The sequence below is a fragment of the Microcaecilia unicolor genome, chromosome 10, assembly GCF_901765095.1.
Source record: "Microcaecilia unicolor chromosome 10, aMicUni1.1, whole genome shotgun sequence".
NCBI lineage: Eukaryota > Metazoa > Chordata > Amphibia > Gymnophiona > Siphonopidae > Microcaecilia > Microcaecilia unicolor.
In genome coordinates this window covers 206,142,368-206,162,145 of record NC_044040.1, presented here as the reverse complement: position 1 = coordinate 206,162,145, position 19,778 = coordinate 206,142,368, and the positions used below count along the sequence as shown (strand labels likewise).

At 48.3% G+C, this 19,778-nt stretch overlaps 2 protein-coding genes across 2 annotated transcripts in view; one reads left to right on the top strand and one right to left on the bottom strand.

Annotated features, from left to right (window-relative positions):
* MCF2L2 (MCF.2 cell line derived transforming sequence-like 2) overlaps positions 1 to 19,778 on the top strand; it is a 410,388-nt gene that overhangs the window by 281,787 nt on the left and 108,823 nt on the right. Inside the window, exons 16-17 of the mRNA XM_030216237.1 lie at positions 9,566 to 9,632; positions 12,533 to 12,648. Of these exons, the coding sequence (XP_030072097.1) occupies positions 9,566 to 9,632; positions 12,533 to 12,648 (183 nt within the window). The remainder of the gene's footprint in view (positions 1 to 9,565; positions 9,633 to 12,532; positions 12,649 to 19,778) is intronic.
* B3GNT5 (UDP-GlcNAc:betaGal beta-1,3-N-acetylglucosaminyltransferase 5) overlaps positions 1 to 19,778 on the bottom strand; it is a 103,468-nt gene that overhangs the window by 46,943 nt on the left and 36,747 nt on the right. The gene's annotated exons all lie outside the window — the stretch shown is intronic.

The following is a 19,778-nucleotide window of genomic DNA, read 5'->3' as shown; positions in this document are numbered from 1 at the left end:
GGGGGCCAGGTTCCCAAAAGGAGGAATTTGATTCAGTTAAGGTGGGTGGGGGAGGGGGGATGCCAAGTAGGGATGAGGCCCTGAAGTTGGTCCTGGGTTTAGGATTTCTCCCAGAGGACCTCTATGCCTGTATCCACCCGGTGAATATCCCAGAATATGATGTTAGTTTTCTGACCCAGCGAGGCATGGAGGTCTTCTGGGAGAAATACGAGGGGGAAAGTGGATTGAAGAAACTTTAGGGTCGTACCGATCAGCAGACCTGACCTGGTGCAGGTAACCCTGCTGGTCCAAATGAATCCATCTCAGGGGCGGACCTGGCCTTCTGGCTACAGCGGTACGCAGAATTGCGTACCCCCTTGTCCAAGCTCCCTGACCCCAGTAGGGTGTGGGCGGGAGGATGGTGTGCGCAGGTTAGGCTGAAGCAGGCAGGGCACGTGACCCAGCACATTCCCTCCGCGGCGTTCATTGGCAGGGATCGGATCCTCTGCTTTTACAAGGGGCAGCCGCGGCAATGTCACAAGTGCGGGTCATTCAGACATTTTAGTATGTCGTGCCCAGTACGGCAGTGTGGGAAGTGCGGGTCTAAGGAACATCCTACGGAGTCTTGTGCATCTATCTGGTGTAATTTGTGTGGGGGTCTGGGGCATGCATTCAGAGCCTGCCCTTGGGCCTCCCATAATGGGGGAGAGGAGGACATGGGAGGGGGCGGTCCAGTTCAGAGGAAGAGGGGGGGAGTGAATGTAGGGCGAGATCAGGTTCCCGGGGTGGGGGGGAAAGGAGCTGCGGAGGGACAGGGAGTGGGAGGTGGGGGAGGGTTGGGGGAAGGGCGGAAGCGGCAGGACGGGGCAGATGAGGGTTGGACGCGGGTGTCAAAAAAACAACGGAAGGTGACGGGGGTACGGGAGGAAGGGGGAGGGGAGGCAGGAATGGGGATAGAAGTAGAGAACAGATTTAGGGGATTGGAAGATGAGGGAGGGGGTGACGAACTGGCAGGAGAGGAAGGAGAGGATGGGGTGAGCCGGCAGGATGGGTTGGGAAAGCATGGCAGATGCTGGAAAGGGAACAGCAGGTAAAAGGAAGAAGAAGAAGAGGGAGAAGGTTTTGAGGGACGAAGAGGAGGAAATGGTAGTGGAGGAGGTCGGGGAGGTGGGGGGCAGATTGGGGGGGGCTGAAGGGAGGGTGGGGGAGAAAAGGAGGATAGGACAGGAGGCAGGGATGAAGGCAAGAGAGGAGAAGGAGGATGGGCTGGAGGCAGGATTGATGGAGGGGGTCGAAGAAGGGGCAGAAGGGGCGGGAGAGGGAGCAGGGGGGGAGGGTCAGTGGACAACTCCCAAGGAGGGAGGGAGGTGGGCGAAGAAGAGGAAGAAGGGGAGGAAGAAAGTAAGGAAAGGGGGGGGGGCTTTTTGAGCTAGGGGTCCGGGACTGGGCGGACGAGGAAGGGGAGGGGGAAGGGGAAGGGATCCCTGGAGGTAGTATGGAGCAGAGGGAAGGTAGCCAGGAGGGCAGGGGGTATGGAATGGCACAATGATGGCGGGACTGCTGTTAACATTCGCCACACTTAATGTGGCTAGTGTCGCCTCCTAGAGGGCGAGATGCTTGGCGTTCGATGGCCTCTCTGCCGTGGCGGCGGACTGTTTTCTTCTGCAGGAGACCAGGCTGCGAACGCTGGAGGAGGTTCGGCGGGCAAACCAGGCCTGGAGATGGGGGCCCTCTATTTGGGGTCTGGCAGGGGAACGGTATGGGGGGATAGGCATCCTCTTCAAAACCTTTAAAGTAGAGATCCAGAGGGTGGTGGAGCTGGGAATTGGGAGGTGTCTGGTGTTAGATGTGAGATTGCGGGGGGTGGCTTTGCGGGTGATTAACATCTACGGGCCGCAAAGCAAACGGGGAAGGGCAGCACTGTTTGGGAAAATTCGGCCGTACCTTTACACCTCACGGCAGCTAGTGTGGGGGTGATTTTAACACAGTCCTGAGGAAGGAGGATGGGGGGGGAGGGTGGCGCAAGTAGGTTACGATGGGGTACGGCTAGCAGGGATCATGAAGGGAGCGGGATTGGTGGACGCGCACATAGAGTTTGGTGGTGGGACGCAGGGTTTCACTTTTGCCCGGGGCACTTGTAGAAGTAGAATCGACCGGTTTTTAGTTCGGGGAGGGGCGTGTGGGAAGGCACCAAGGGTGGTAGAGGTTGATTTCTCAGACCACAAGATGATGCTGGTCGAGCTGGGGGGAGGGGGGATTCACGGATTGGGGAAAGGATTGTGGCGTTTAAATCAGAAATGGTTGAGGGAGGGGGTGTTGAACCAGGAGTATCTGGAGTTTCTGGCAGACCAGGTATCCATTCAGGGTGTCTTCCCTTCCCTAGGGGACTGGTGGGAAGTTTTGAAACACCGCACCAGGGGGTTCTTTCTCCGTCAGGCGAGGAGGCAGGGGAGGGAGGTCACCCGGCTAGGAACTGCTCTGAGGAAGCGAAGGGACAATTGGATTTCCATGGGAGGGAGGAGGGAGGACATTGAGGCCTTGCAGCAGGAGGTGGAACGGGTACAATACAATCGGTACTCTTCCCTCGTCTATGAGCAGGACTTCGGGAAGCTGCTCAGCCCGAACCCGTATGACTGCTGTAAGGAAAGAAGGGAGAGGAGGGTGGTAGAGGGGTTAAGGGATGAGGGGGGGGGACGCTCCAGCAGTCTAGGGAAGGTATCTTGCAGGTGGTGGGGACCCACTTTGGGCGGGTCTTTTTGGACCAACGGTTGGGGGAGGAGGCCATGGTGAGTTACATTGAGGAAACCCCAGGGGTGGGTAAGGGGGGGCCTCATCTTCGGGCCTTGCTGCGGCCGTGGACGCTGCGGGAGGTACAGGAGGCCATTGGGGCCTTGCGGCGCAGGACGGCGCAGGGGCCAGACGGACTCCCGGCAGAGTTCTACCAGCGGTTTAAGGATCAGTTGGCGCCGGTCTTGTTGGCAATCTGAGAGGCGGCACGAACAGGGGGATCCTTGCCTGAGTCGATGGGGGCATCAGCTTTGGTCCTCCTTAGCAAAGGCAAGGACCCCCAGGATGTGGCAAATTGGCGGCCGATTGCACTTCTGAACACCGACCGGAAGATCTTCGCTCACATGCTCCTTGCCCGCATGAGGAAGATCTCCGGGGAAGTGCTGGCAGCCCCGCAGGGGTGTGGGGTCCCGGGAAGGGGGGTGCTGGAGGCAGTGGCCTGGGTGAGGGAGGGCCTGGAACGTAGTCAGGTGGGAGAGGGCAGGCTGGTCGTGGCCTTGGACCAGGACAAGGCTTTCGACCGAGTGCAGTGGGGCTTTTTATGGAAGGTCCTAGACCACTATGGATTCCCGGGGGAATGGATCGCGCAACTTCAGTTATTGTATGCGGGGGCGCGATTCTTTCCCCTGGTGAATGGATGGAGGGGGGCGGAGGTGGGGATCTCGGCGGGGGTGCGGCAGGGGTGCCCATTGAGCCCCCTGCTGTATGCTTTCGCCATTGATCCCCTGGTGAGGAGGCTGGAAGGGGGGGGGGAGGACGGGCTCAGAGGAGTGGAGGTAGGCAAAGGGAATGTGTTGCGAGTCATCGCCTATGCAGACGATGTCACCGTCTGGGTGGCGGATCGCAGGGAGGGGAGAAGGCTGCAGGAGACCCTTGCAGCATACTCCCAGGCTTCGGGGTCTCGGGTAAACCTGGGCAAAAGCACCAGCTTGTGGGTGGGGCCGGAGGGACGGCGGTTTAATTTAGGTGGTGGGTTCCCGGATGGGATAGAGAAAATGAGGGTTTTGGGAGTGTATTTTGGGAGAGGGGATTACGGGCGGGAGAATTGGGAACAAAGGATAGCGGAGGCGAGGGAGAAGGTGGACCGCTGGAAGGGGTGGCGGATGCCCATGGAGGACCGGGTCCGGTTGCTGAAGAGCCAGGTGGTCCCCATGTTCCTGTTCCTGAGCTACATCTGTCTCCTGCCGGAACGCTGTTTCACGGCAATTTACAGCATGTTCTTTCAACTCCTGTGGGGGAACAGGATGAACCCAGTTAGACGTAATATTACTTACCGGTCGCGGGAGGAAGGGGGGGTGGGAATGGTAAACCCAGTCTTGCTATTCTCCTCCCTCTTCATCCAGTTTAACCTGGGGCGGGCGGGGGGTCTGGATGCCCCAGGATGGGTACACAGTGTTGTCCAGTGGTGGGATGGATTTTGGGGTCCTTGGTTGGGGGGAGGTAGGGTGGGACGGTTGTGGAAAGGGTTCCCGGAGGGGGTAGGCTACTACAAATCCTTGGTAAAGCTGGTTCGGCTGTGGGACATTACATGGGAGGAAGTTAGGGCAGGGCAGAGGGAGATCTGGGTGGAGCGGGTTCGCTCCCAACGCTTCTCCTCTCCCCTGGCTCTTAGGGATGCTCCGGAGCCCGTGCTGAGGCAGGGCCTGCGTTTTATTTCGTCCAAACGCATCCCATACAAGTACAGGGACATTGCTTGGCTGTCCCTACATGGCAGGTTGTATGTTAGGGCAAACCTTCGGTGTAGGAACCAGCAGGACCGAGACTGCCCGAGGGGGGAGTGTGCTGGCCGGCTGGAGACCATGGACCACTTCCTGAAGGAGTGTCCATTCTCCGTAGCGGTTTGCCGGAGAGTGGCTGCCTTGCTGGCCATCCCCAGCTTCACGTCCTACACCTATGCGGACTGGGTGTATGGGAGGCAGGGGGAGACGGGGCAGCTAGAGCCAGGTACCGCCTTTCTAATCTCAGTTATCATCAGATACTGCCTATGGATGGCTCGCTGCGGGGTGTCCCTGGGCCAGGAGTGCAGGTCTGCTGAGCAGGTCTCCTGGGACGTTGTCCGAGCTGTCCAGGAAGTGGCCCGATGGGAACGGGTGGAAGTGGGGGTAAAGACCTTTGGGGTTTGGTGGAAGCATGTACGCTTGAAGTTGAGTTGAATGTTTGGGGGGGGGGTTGAGGGGGACGGTTTTTTGTGTAAAATTTGCATTTTTGTATAAAAGTATAGATGGGGCTGGCTTTATAACTGCACAATGTAATGTATTGAAATTTGATTTTACGCTTTCATTTAATAAAGGAATTCTCCAGTCTGCCCAACAAGATAAACTCATATGTGTATACCTTACCTTGATTTGTATCTGCCTTTTTCAGGGCACAGACCTTACAAGTCTGCCCAGCAGTATTTCCCGCCTCCCAACCACCAGTCCCGCCTCCCATCAGCGACTCTGGTACAGACCGTATAAGTCTGCCCTCCCCTATCCTCGCCTCCCAACCACCACCCCCTCTCCCATCAGCGGCTCTGGTACAGACCGTATAAGTCTGCCCTCCCCTATCCTCGCCTCCCAACCACCACCCCCTCTTCCCCCCAACTGCTCCGCCACCCAATTTCAGCTAAGCTTCTGAGGATCCATTCCTTCTGCACAGGATTCCTCTATGCATATCCCACGCATGTATGAAAACGGTAACGGAGTCTGTACCAGAGTCGCTGATGGGAGGCGGGACTGGTGGTTGGGAGGCGGGAAATACTGCTGGGCAGACTTATATGGTCTGTGCCCTGAAAAGGACAGGTACAAATTCAAGGTAAGGTATACACATATGAGTTTGTCTTGGCCAGACTGGATGGACCAAGCAGGTCTTTTTCTGCCGTCATCTACTATGTTACTATAAAAAGCATCAACAGTCTAAGAATAAGCTGTAGGTAGAATTTTCCTCACTTAGCAAAAACGAAAGGTCACATCCTTTAATAGAAAACAACATCCATCCATCTCTCTCTCTCTCTCTCCTATTCCCCAGTATCCTTTCTTGTTTATTTTATTTCATTTATATATACATTAAATTGATAACTGGAACTTGCTGAAAACAGTATAACAACAATTTCTAAGTCCACTAATAGCAAGTTTATCTCTCATGTGATACTGTTATATACTTATATGTATCGAGGAAAAGACTTCAGATACTCAGTTTAGATAACACTGTACAGTCCCTAAAACCGAAACGCTCAGCGCTTACTTTGCAATAATCCTATTTCTTTAAGTAAGCCTACTGGCGAGTATCCTCATGAGTCTAGGAGTGTGGTAGCCGTGTTAGTCCACTCTTAAGGTTATCAATAGAAATCAAACAAAATAAAACATGGAAAAGAAAATAAGATGATACCTTTTTTATTGGACATAACTTAATACATTTCTTGATTAGCTTTCGAAGGTTGCCCTTCTTCGTCAGATCGGAAATAAGCAAATGTGCTAGCTGACAGTGTATATAAGTGAAAACATTCAAGCATTACTATGACAGTCTGACAGGGTGGGAGACTGTCTAAAAAACCTCCGCACTCCTGTTCTAAAGCATGTGTTATGGCAGGGAGGGGTGCATTTTTTTTTTAACAGGTTTTTTTCACTTATAAATTCTAACTAGAAAAGAGGAAGCGCTCATTCCTCTCTACTTGCAAAACCTGCTGATTTCCACTTCTCTAAAATGGTTTATTTACTGATGGTCTACAAAATAAAAACCAATGCAGGGCTCAGTCCTATGGCAAAATGCCACACAACACAGCTAGTCTGAGGTTTGTCTCTTTCACTTTGCCTTCTGCAGCTTATCAACAAGTATTTGCTTGTTTAGAAAATTTGAAAGCGTGGGTGAATGCATTTTCTGTATACTTTGCCTTTTAAAGGGCAAAGAGAACATCCAAATTCAGTCTATTCAGAAGAGTGAGGTTTCAAAGCATCGCTTCTGCATATTGCATCAACTAGCTGACTGATTGACCAAGCTGATAAAGTTATGCATGGCTATAACCTACGGAGACAAAAATAACACCTCCATCTGCAAGTCAACAAACCCTCACAAAAAAACGACCGTATCTCAAACAATTACTACCTGAATTGGTTACTACTCTGCTTACCATTAACTTTCTCTTTGCTTCAATGTACATTCATAATAGATTTTCTAAATGTTAAACATCCATCGCTATCCCAGTGTGTTTATGATACTATATTCTAAAATTGGATTCTTACAACAAATTACTTTCTTATGCATTATTCTTTGTTATGTATCCTATACTGTTTATTGTAAGCCACACTGAACTGAAACTTGTTTGGGATAATGTGGGATATAAATGTTATAAATAAATAAACAAACTGAGGCGGGGGGGGGGGGGCCTGAGGCAGCACTCTTCTGGAGCACACACACGTCGGCCGCGGTCTGGCATCTCCCTCGGCCCTTCCTTCAACCCCTTTCCCCAAATCTACTTTTTCTTGTTTTCCAAAAGACAGCAGCAGCGATTCCCAAAGGCTGCCCTGCTGCTAGCATTGGCTTCCATTCTTTACTGTGGCCTGCCTCACATAACTTCCTTTTCCTCAAAGGTGATCTACAGTACAGAGAAGACGCTGGTGTCGGCGGCAGGGCAGCCTATGGGAATCGCTGCCACTGCCGACTGGGGGGGGGGGGGGGGGAAGAACCAGGTGTCAAGGCCTCTCTTGGTGTGTGGGTGGGTGGGGGGGGGGGGGACTTTTCTCCCCATCCATTTCCTTGAAATGGATTATGATTACAGTGTACTAGGGTTCCTAGGAAAAAGGAAAGATTGAATAGCCCGATGTTGTCTTGGATTTTTTTCTTCTCAAATGGCTTATTTGGGGTTCCAAAATCAGTCATGGGAGACACGCATTTAACTGTGTCACACTCATATGCAAATGAGATGCTATCAAAGATATGCACATAGTTACAGAATAGTGCACTGTGCATTCATATACCCAAACATGCCAGTATTCTAATCGTTTATGCATGTAATTAGCATAGAAATGTTCATGACAAGGTACCTCATGAAAGGCTACAGAGGAAATTGGAGGGTCATGGGATAGGAGGAAATGTCCTATTGTGGATTAAAACTGGTTGAAGGATAGAAAACAGAGAGTGGTGTTAAATGGGCAGTATTCACAATGGAGAAGGGTAGTTAGTGGGGTTCCTCAGGGGTCTGTGCTAGGACCGCTGCTTTTTAATATATTTATAAATGATTTAGAGATGGGAGTAACTAGCGAGGTAACTAAATTTGCTGATGACACAAAGTTATTCAAAGTTGTTAACTCACAACAGGATTGTGAAAAATTACAGAAGGACCTTAGGAGACTGGGAGACTGGGTGGCTAAATGGCAGATGACGTTTAATGTGAGCAACTGCAAGGTGATGCATGTGGGGAAAAAAGAACCCAAATTATAGCTACGTCATGCAAGGTTCCACGTTAGGAGTTACGGACCAAGAAAGGGATCTGGGTGTTGTCGTAGATAACACACTGAAACCTTCTGCTCAGTGTGCTGCTGCGGCTAGGAAAGCGAATAGAATGTTGGGTATTATTAGGAAAGGTATGGAAAACAGGTGTGAGGATGTTATAATGCTGTTGTATCGCTCCATGGTGCGACCGCACCTTGAGTATTGTGTTCAATTCTGGTCGCCGCATCTCAAGAAAGATATAGTAGAATTGGAAAAGGTGCAGCGAAGGGCGACTAAAATGATAGCGTGGATGGGACGACTTCCCTATGAAAAAAGACTAAGGAGGCTAGGGCTATTCAGCTTGGAGAAGAGACTGCTGAGGGGAGACATGATAGAGGCATATAAAATAATGAGTGGAGTGGATGTGAAGCGTCTGTTCACGCTTTCCAAAAATACTAGGACTAGGGGGCAAGCGATGAAACTACAGTGTAGTAAATTTAAAACAAATCAGAAAAAAATTTTCTTCACCCAACGCATAATTAAACTCGAATTCGTTGCCGGAGAATGTGGTGAAGGCAGTTAGCTTAGCAGAGTTTAAAAAGGGGTTAGACGGTTTTCTAAAGAACAAGTCCATAAACCACTACTAAATGGATTTGGGAAAAATCCACAATTCCAGGAATAACATGTATAGAATGTTTGTACGTTTGGGAAGCTCGCCAGGTGCCCTTGGCCTGGATTGGCCGCTGTTGTGGACAGGATGCTGGGCTCGATGGACCCTTGGCCTTTTCCCAGTGTGGCGTTACTTATGTACTTGTGTTTGTTTTATAGAACTACCCCTTTACTAGGTAAATAGCTTTTGTAAATTATTCTCTATCTAAAAATGAACATCTTCAAATGTCTTTAAAAACAAACAAAACAACAACAACAAAAACCCTATATCTCTGCCATTCACAGACTCTTCAAGTAGCTACTGGAAGCAGACGATGGACTGGATGACTCTCAAGGTCCCTTCCAGGCATGCTTTTCTAGGATTCCATTTCAAATTATCGCCTATGTTTACTAAGGGGCGCTACAGGCGCGTTAGCGGTATTAACGCTCGTAAACTGTTTATGAGTGTTAAACTCTAACGTGCCTATAGAAATGTATAGGCACATTAGTGTTTAACGCGTGTAAACTTTACAGGCACGTTAAAATCGCTAACGCACCTTAGTAAACATACCCCTACATTTTGAAAAAGCTCAAGAGAACGTTCAATACTACTTTTTTTCACAGCCTTCCGCTGTCTTTCTTATGTAACAACATACACTGACACTTTCTAGTTCCATTAATCTATTACTGTGAAAAACTTTCCTTTAGTTCAGAAAGAAAATAATTTTGTTTCCTTTTTGTTTAGCCACATAATTAATGAATTGATAGAAACAGAACGCGTTTATGTAGAAGAGCTTCAGAGCATCATAGAGGTAAGACAACAGCTTTTATCATCCAATTGTGATGTTATTGAAGTATTGTGTATTAATGTATTACAAAAGAGCTTTTGGTCTTGCTCCAGCACTTGCAAAATATATGTGGCTTTGCAATTTAAATACATTTACACAGAAGTTCTGTTATGATCATGGTCAGAACCCCTCTCAAACTTACCTTTTGCCTGGGGGTCAGCTTTTTAGCTGGCTTCTGTTCTGTTTTTCTGTCCTGTTTGAGCTAGCTCTCTCTCTCTCTGTGCCTGCTGCTGCCAGCTTGGGGCTAATTGTCTCACTTCACTGCAGCTGTGGGTGTAGTCTGAGTTGCTCTAACTCTCTTTGGGTGTATTGGCTTCAAGAGCTTCCCGGTGTTGCATTGGTGTGGGTTGGGCCTCTATGGGTTTCAGTGTGCTCTCTGGGTCAGTGTGCTGTTGCCTGGGTGTAGGGAGTGTGACATCATCAGGGAGGGCCTTAATAAGGAAGTGGTGTTCTTTCCTTCAGGGCCTTCACAACGTTTGCTTCTGGCTACTTGCTTAGGTCCAGGTTAGTTTAGTGCAGTCAGTGTGCACTTGTGTCTTGTGTGTTTGACTTCCCTGTTTTTCCATTTGGCTCCTCTGCTTTCCCATTTGCTACGGTGTGTAGCACTGCTGTTAGTGCAGTGCTTGAGTTTGGTGCTGGGAGCACCCTTGTTAGTAAGTGTTTAGGAAGCACCTTTTGTTGTTTGGGTATTTGGCTTTCCTGCTTGTTTCCTTGTGCTTTCCCCGCTTTTCCTCATGACCTGTGTTTAGCTGCTGTAGCTGGGTGCTTAGGAAGCACCGGGGTGAGAACCCATGTTTAGCTGCTGCAGCTTGGTGCTTAGGAAGCACCAGTGTTAGGTCTGGCGTTTGTCTTCCCTGCACTTCTGTTAGTGTAGGGCGTAGGGGCACCCCTGTTAGTTTCTGTTAAGTGCACTGCTGTTACTGGAGGGCTTATGAGCTCTTTGGTTGGTGCCGGGCTTAGGAACACTTTTGGTCAGTTTAGGAGTTAGGCGCACTTCAGCTACAGCCTGTTCTAGTCCTGGTCCCTGTGTCGTCCAGTAAGTCCTGCCGGCTACTCAAACCCAGGAGCTCAACTCCTGGGGGGCTTAGTAGCTAAGTGCAGGTGAAGCTGTGTGGACCAGTCCGGTGTGCTCCAGTCCAGTGTTCCAGTCCTGTGTCCTCCTGTCCGGGGGATTCCAGTCCAGTGTTCCAGTCCTGTGTCCTCCAGTCCGGGGAATTCCAGTCCCGTCCGGCTCGCTGGGCGGTGCCTGCAGTCCCTTCCAGTGTCGGTGTGCTTGCCCAGCATTGGTTGGTGGGTTTTGCCTGCTGCTGTCGCTCCTCGTCAGCAGCCCAAGGGCTCACGTTTGGCTCCAGAGCCCGGCCCCGCGGGCTCTGAACCTGAGAACCTGACAAGTTCCTACCCAAGAGCTGTAATTAAAAAAAAAAAAAAAATCAACAGGTTCCACAATATGACTAGTCTCAAGGAAATGCTGATCTAGCAGAACAGATATTAGAATAGGCTGCTATCCCACAACCAGTGCACCAGTTTCCATGAGTACAATTTGATAAAGATAATGACAACAGTGCGTCATTGAGCAGACATATGGAAAATTGTTGTGGTGAAATTTCAACTAAGGATTTTGCAAGAAACTGAATTTGCATATTTTTTTTTTTTGGGGGGGGGGGGTTGGACTTGTGCTTTGCTTTTCCCCTTTTTTTCTGTTCTACCATCTAATATGATAGCATGGCTGCCAAATCCACTACATGTAACTCCTAATTATTCTTAAGTCCTTCTCAACATTTTGCTTTGATAACCATGACACACACGTATTTGTGCAGTAGTTTTATTTTTTTTTTTCTTCTCTGTCCAACCTTTGCACTTCCTCTTTTCATCAACATTCGATATTCATAGTAGATAATGGAAGATAAAGTTCAACTAGTTCATCCAGGCTGTCTGGCCTGATCTCCCTGTAATTCTTAGATCGCTTGACAATCTCTTATGATTTAGAAAAGCACTAAAAATATGGCTATTTGAGAAGTTCCTGTATTTAGCACTTTAATGAACGATATACTTTTTAGCAGTATTTTATTAATCTTGATTGTAATTTCCCAGGTATGCCTGGTTTCTTACTATTTGTAAACCGCATAGCACTGATAGAAGTATTGCGGTATAAAAGTACTTTTTAGTTTAATTTAGTCTGGTTATCCCCAGAATCCTATCACATTGCAACTAAATTACGGGAACACTCTTGACCTGCCCATGTCCCTCCCATTGCCACGCCCCTTTTGGGTTGTACAAGACAATTTCAGCACACAACTTTATAGAATAGTGTTCACTGGCAAAAGTGTGCATAAGTGCAAATAATTGCCAATTAACACCATTAATCGTGGGTTAATTGACTCATTAATTGTGTTGCACGTGCATCTTAAGATTGCACCCAAAATTTGGCATGCAAATTATGGTGACCTTTATAGAATCCAGGGAGTTTAAGAGTACTTCTTAAATTTTATGCCTAACCCCTGGATTCTATAAAGGTCACCATAATTTGCATGCCAAATTTTGGGTGCAATCTTAAGATGCACGTGCAACACAATTAATGAGTCAATTAACCCACGATTAATGGTGTTAATTGGCAATTATTTGCACTTATGCACACTTTTGCCAGTGAACACTATTCTATAAAGTTGTGTGCTGAAATTGTCTTGTACAACCCAAAAGGGGCGTGGCCATGGGAAGGACATGGGCAGGTCAAGAGTGTTCCCATAATTTAGTTGCAATGTGATAGGATTCTGGGGTTATGTGCTAGGATTTACTAGTATAAGTCTGCATGTCCAAAGTTGGTCACCTGACTCGGCGCTAAGCGCTACTCTTTCGGTCCTCTACAGGGTTATATTTCAGAACTAGAAAATCCAGACATGGTACACCTGATACCAACCACACTTCAAAACAGAAAGGGTGTTCTCTTTGGAAATCTTCCTGAAATATATGAATTTCATAACAGGTATGTAATTATTTTTATTTATTTTATTTATTTATTTAGATTTTGGTCACACCTTTTCAGTAGTAGCTCAAGGTATATTACATTCAGGTACTCTGGATATTTCTCTGTCCCAGGAGGGCTCACAATCTTAAGTTTGTACCTGAGGCAATGGAGGGTTAAGTGACTTGCCCAAGATCACAAGGAGCAGCAGTGGGATTTGAACTGGCCACCTCTGGATTGTAAGACAAGTGCTCTAACCACTAGGCCACTTGTATTTTACAAAATATACTGCAAGTCTTCACATGCACATCAGTTTATACATATTACTACTTATTTCTTTAGTACTTCTAGCAACCCAGCAAAGATAAAAGTCTCTCCTCTGTGAAACTTGCAAACAAAAATCTTCAGAGATTGGGTGGCGACGCTGGTAATTGGGAAGCAAATCTGGTGCTGGGCAGACTTCTACGGTCCACGCCCTGATCGTGACTGAATAGACAGGGATGGGCTTGAGTGTAAATTTTAAGGGGCTTCGACGTTAACTTCAGAACTTTTAGTACAAGAAGAGTGCTAGGCAGACTTATACAGTCTGTGCCCTGAGAATGGAAAGGACAAATCAAACTCGGGTATACATATAAATTATCACATATCATGTAAAATGAGTTTATCTTATTGGGCAGACTGGATGGAACGTACAGGTCTTTACCTGCCGTCATTTACTAACTTACTATGAGGGGCATAATTGAACAGGGATGACCATCTCTAAGAGCGCCCATCTCTAAGGACGTCCCGGCAAACGGGCGGGGAAACCGCTATTATCGAAACAAGATGGGCGTCCATCTTTCATTTCGATAATACAGTCGGGGACGCCTAAATCTCCACATTTAGGTCGACCTTAGAGATGGTCGTCCCCGGTTTTCGGCAATAATGGAAACCGAGGACAACCATCTCAAAAACGACCAAATCCAAGGCATTTGGTCGTGGGAGGAGCCAGCATTCGTAGTGCACTGGTCCCCCTCACATGCCAGGGCACCAACCAGGCACCCTAGGGAGCACTGCAGTGGACTTCACAAATTGCTCCCTTACCTTCGGTGCTGAACCCCTCAAACCTCCCCCAAAACCCACTCCCCACAACTCTACACCACTACCATAGCCCTAAGGGGTGAAGGGGGCACCTATATGTGGGTACAGTGGGTTTCGGAGGGCTCACATTTACCAGTGTAACGGGGGGGGGGGGGGGGGGGGGCCTGGGTCCGCCTGCCTGAAGTGCACTGCACCCATTAAAACTGCTCCAGGGACTTGCATACTTCTGTCATGGAGCTGGATATGACATTTGAGGCTGGCAGAGAGGCTGGCAAAAATATATATTTATATATATATTTTTTTTTAGGGTGGGAGGGGGATTGGTGACCACTGGGGGAGTAAGGGGAGGTCATCCCCGATTCCTTCCGGTGGTCATCTGGTCAGTTTGGGCACCTTTTTGAGGCTTGGTCGTGAAAACAAAATGGACCAAGTAAAGTCGACCAAATGCTTGTCAGGGACGCCCTTCTTTTTTCCATTATCGGCCAAGGACGCCCATCTCTTAAGCACGCCCCAGTCCCGCCTTCGATACACCTCCGACACGCCCCCATGAACTCCGGTCGTCCCCTCGACGGACTGCAATTGAGGATGCCCAAAATCGGCTTTCTATTATGTCGATTTGGGCGACCCTGAGAGAAGGATGCCCATCTCCCGATTTGTGTGGGAATATGGGCGCCCTTCTCTTTCGAAAATGCCCCTGCCAAGTAAAACTGATCTCCATCCATGTGGCAAGAGAGAGGCAGTGGTGTTTAGATCAGGAACAAAAATAACATGCACCGATTGCGTTTTCAAATCTATTTTTATTTTTTATGGAAATGTACCAACTGAAAAAGCAGTTGAGTTTCTTTGTATACTTTTTTTTTTCTGTGACAGTTTTCAAAGGAAAAGTATATTTTCTCTTTGAGAATTGGTTTAAAGCTAGCCAGTATAAAGTACCCATAAAGTTTGGACAGTTTGAAAACTGCCTGTTAATCACTAAGCAGCAAGACAAAAGCTACAAATAGAAAAAAGTAAAATTAAAGCACAAGATCTAGAGAAACTCAGGTGGAGATTAATGTGCCGAAGTGACAATTGTTTAGTGATGGTGGACAACTTGATTTCAAAGTGAAATCAAGTTGTCTAACATGTTACAGCATCCACCATCACTAAATAATTCCTCTACCACACATCTTTGAATAATCATGTTCCAAGAAACTACAAAAAATGTTGAAAGCAGCAGAAGTCAGACCCATCCAACCCAGCAGGCAAACTGCCTACATCAAAAATGTGGTTTTCTATAGAAGCACGCGACATACGTCAAGTCCCTTTATCTAAAGAGAATTTCCTTTAAAACGTAGACTGTTTTGTACTATGTATTAAAAAAAGGCACCCAAATAGATCTAGTTAAAACGTGTTTTTTTTTTTTCAAAATGGCAGCGTGATCCTTCCAAAATTTAAAAATTACAGAATTTTATATTCCGATCTTGAATTGTTAGACTTCTGATTTTACATTCCTGAGCAAAAAGTAAAACAAACAAACAAAAAAAAGGAGGCAGGAACGAAAAACCCAAGAATATCAGCAACTCTGGTGTAAGTAGAAACCTTCCAGTATGATTGAATTGTAGGCCTCTCCCATCACCTGTCATACTACCTCCTTCTCATCTAACCTCTCCAGCCTAACCAGGAGCACCTATCCCACGTTCAATACACCCAAACAAGCATCAAATGCATCTATAAACACTAATATTCATATTCTACTACTACTACTATTTAACATTTCTAAAGCGCTACCAGGGTTGCGCAGCGCTGTACAATTAACATAGAAGGACAGTCCCTGCTCAAAGGAGCTTACAATCTAAAGGACAAAAAGTGCAGTCAATCAAGACTGAGGCAGTCTAGATTTCCTGGATAGAGGTATCAATAGAAATCAAACAAAATAAAACATGGAAAAGAAAATAAGATGATACCTTTTTTATTGGACATAACTTGAATACATTTCTTGATTAGCTTTCGAAGGTTGCCCTTCTTCCTCAGATCGGAAATAAGCAAATGTGCTAGCTGACAGTGTATATAAGTGAAAACATTCAAGCATTACTATGACAGTCTGACAGGGTGGGAGGAGGGGGGTGGGTAGGAAGTATGCATGGGGACATCAAAGCATATCATTGATATTCTAACAGGATGGGTGTGGATAGGTGAGGGGAGGGTGATCAACAGAGACATACAGCTTTATGGTTTATAATGGGCTAGGAACCCCAGATCCTTGTTAAGTCCTTTCTGTTGGGTGTTAAAATATTCAATCATTCTGACTTCAAAGGTCTTACGTTCTTGTATGGTTTTAAAGTTACCTTTCAGGATTCTCACTGTGAAGTCACTGGTACAGTGTCCTGGTCCTGTAAAATGTTGACCAACAGGCGTGGGAACCCTGCTGGCACCAGTATTGTTTATTGATAACCTTAAGAGTGGACTAACACGGCTACCACACTCCTCTACTGGATAGAGGTACAATGGTTAGGTGCCAAATTTGTAGCCAAGGATCATTTGTAATTTGTGAGGTTCTATGCATCTTAATCTAATGTATTCCTTAACTGCAGATTCCAACTTCTGACATGTAAGAGTTTTACAATTAACACATTTTGTTAAAGGAAACCCTTGAAATGAAAGGGGTTCAAATAATAAAGTTTACATTGTATGCATGGTCTGAAAAGTGTCCGCTTTCATTTTTGTAATGCAAATTTCCAGTTTAAAAGTACTCACATTAGGACACGTTTTTCCAGGAGCTAAATACTTTATTGGGAAATCCTGCCTTTTTTTTTTTTTTTTTAATACACCCCCACACATTCAGGAGCATGCTCCGGCTTGCAGTCACTTTTCTTGAACAGCATTTCCCCAGTGGTTTTCCGTGTACGGATCAAAGGTTTAATAAAAAGGGTAAAATATATAGGGGCTTATTCTTAAAACAGAAAAACATCCAAAAAATGAGGTGGAAAGAAATGCATCCGGAATTAGACCTGCTTTAAAAGCATCTAGGATAAGGCCAAACCTGTCTTGAGAGCCATTTGTGATTTTGCTGAGTTGGAGAGTGGAGAGGTGGAAGCGATCATCTGTGAGAAATAGTGGAGAGTTGCTGAGTGCTTTGTTTCCTTTGTGGGGGTGTCCCCCAGCTAGGTGGGAAATGGCAGGGGACCCTGTCCTAGCTGCTGATCCTTCTGAACACCTTTGCTGGGACTCCCCCAGGAGAAAGGCAGTTTTCAGACATTAAGGTGGGAAACCTAGGTTTGGGGGCATCTATCTGTGGGTAGGGTTACCATACGTCCGGATTTCCCCGGACATGTCCTCTTTTTGAGGACATGTCCGGGGCGTCCGGCGGATTTTGCCCGCGCCCACGTTTGTCCGGATTTCTGGACAAACGTGAGCGCGGGTGCGGGGAGGCGCGTGCGTGCGGTGGGCGGGCGATCGTCGGCGCCGTGGGTCACCTGGTCTCCCGTCCTCTCCCCTTCCTTACCATGTTCCCTGGTGGTCTAGTGACGTCTTCGGGGCAGGAAAGAGCCCCCTCTTTCCTGCCCGGAGCGCTGCCTCCCCTGTCTATCATCCTTCTCGGTCTGGCTGGGGATTCAAAATGGCCGCCGAGAGTTGAACTCTCGCGAGGCCGCTTCAACTCTCGTTGGCCATTTTGAATCCCCAGCCAGACCGAGAAGGATGATAGACAGGGGAGGCAGCGCTCCGGGCAGGAAAGAGGGGGCTCTTTCCTGCCCCGAAGAGAAGACACTACTAGACCACCAGGGCTAGATCGTAAGTGAGGGGGGGGGGGGTATGTGATGGGGGGAGGGGATTATGCGACGGGGGGGGGAGTAGGGGCGGAACCCGACCTGAAGGGGCGTGGCATGGGGCGTGGCGGGGGGCGTGGCATGAGGCGGGGTGGGGGCGGGGTAGGGGCGTGACATGTGTCCTCTTTTTCAGAGGACACAAAATGGTAACCCTATCTGTGGGGTTCCGATGCTAGCTGTTTTAAGGCTTTCACTGATGGTGGTGACTGCATATCGCCCCGGGGGGGGGGGGGGGGGGGAGGAGAAGGGAAGTGTACACACAGGTGGAAGTTTCCATAGCGGGGATTGCAGCCCACTGTTGTGGAGATTTCAGGGGCTCCCAGCTTGGGCCTTGAGGGATGTCTCACAGGGCAGCATACTGACCTTTGGAGCAGACAATTATAAATTCAATGCGTGTGGGTTAGGGGGCATGAGAGACCATACATTTGGGGGGAACTGATGCTGTAACAGCCCTCTGTGGTGAGTGTACTCTCCTCCTTGTCCTTTGTTGTCTCCTTAGTCAAGATCGGGAGGCGGGGTTGGTGGTTGGGAGGCGGGGATAGGGCTGGGCAGACTTGTACGGTCTGTACCAGAGCCGGTGGTGGGAATCGGGACTGGTGGTTGGGAGGCGGGGATAGTGCTGGACAGACTTGTACGGTCTGTGCCAGAGCCGGTGGTTGGGAGGCAGGGCTGGTGGTGGGGAGGTGAGGATAGTGCTGGGCAGACTTATACGGTCTGTGCCTGTGCCAGAGCCGGTGATTGGGAGGTGGGGCTGGTGGTTGGGAGGCGGGGATAGTGCGGGGCAGACTTATACGGTCTGTGCCCTGAAGAGCACAGGTACAAATCAAAGTAGGGTATACACAAAAAGCAGCAAATATGAGTTATCTTGTTGGGCAGACTGGATGGACCGTGCAGGTCTTTTTCTGCCGTCATCTACTATGTTACTATGTTTGTGGCGTGGGCGGGGCATGTGTCCTCTTTTTTTGGGGGGGAGCAAATATGGTAACCATATCCATAGGGAAGGGGAAAGAATGAGAGGTGGGTGTATTGCATGCAGGAGACAACTCTGGGGCCAGACAGAATTAGGGGTCTCATTGGGAGTTAGAGGGAGAGGGAACTGAGGAAGCTGGAGCTTGAGAAAGAAAAAGGAACGGATTTCAGGCCTTAAAACGGAGGAATTCTTCATAAAGCACTACAGATACACAAAGCAGAATTTTCAAAACTTTTGTGCAGAACTTCCCCAGGAGAAAGGTCAGCATGAGACTCTTATCAGACCCTATTCCTTCAAGGCCCAGGGAAGTTTGTAGTTTAAGCGCTTTAAATGGCACCTGTGTACAAGCTCCTGACTTTAAGGGTATGGGTCTGATAACACACTGCCACTCAGGCTGAGCAGCGTTTGTGAGAAAGTGTCAGCAGCTGCCTCCAGTACCCTGTGGGAACCAGGCCTGCACACGGGAGAGAGAACATTCTAGGGCGTATCATTTTAATCACTGTAATATGTCCTCGCCAGATGAAAATGGGAATTTATCATTCCCACCTTTGTTATTCCCTTATCTCTTATGTGTCCTGTTTGTCTATTCTAATTAGATTGTAAGCTCTGTCGAGCAGGGACTGTCTCTTCATGTTCAAGTGTACAGCACTGCGTATGTCTTGTTGCGCTATAGAAATGATTAGTAGCACTAGTAATTTGACAGTAATTGAAAAGAAGGAAAAGGGGGCCTTGGCCCATAGATGTCAGTTGGAAACAGGTGGTGGAGATGAAAACGGTAACGGAGTTCAAACATGCGTGGGATATGCATAGAGGAATCCTGTGCAGAAGGAATGGATCCTCAGAAGCTTAGCTGAAATTGGGTGGCGGAGCAGGTGGGGGGAAGAGGGGGTGGTGGTTGGGAGGCGAGGATAGGGGAGGACAGACTTATACGGTCTGTACCAGAGCCGCTGATGGGAGAGGGGGTGGTGGTTGGGAGGCGAGGATAGGGGAGGGCAGACTTATACGGTCTGTACCAGAGCCGGTGATGGGAGGCGGGACTGGTGGTTGGGAGGCGGGAAATACTGCTGGGCAGACTTATATGGTCTGTGCCCTGAAAAGGACAGGTACAAATTCAAGGTAAGGTATACACATATGAGTTTGTCTTGGGCAGACTGGATGGACCATGCAGGTCTTTTTCTGCCGCCATCTACTATGTTACTATGTTAGAAATATTTCCAGGCTTTCAGACCAAGTAGACATCCAGGGCTGAGCTAGATTAGCATGTGTAGCAGGGGTGTAGCAAGGGGGCCTGGGCCCCT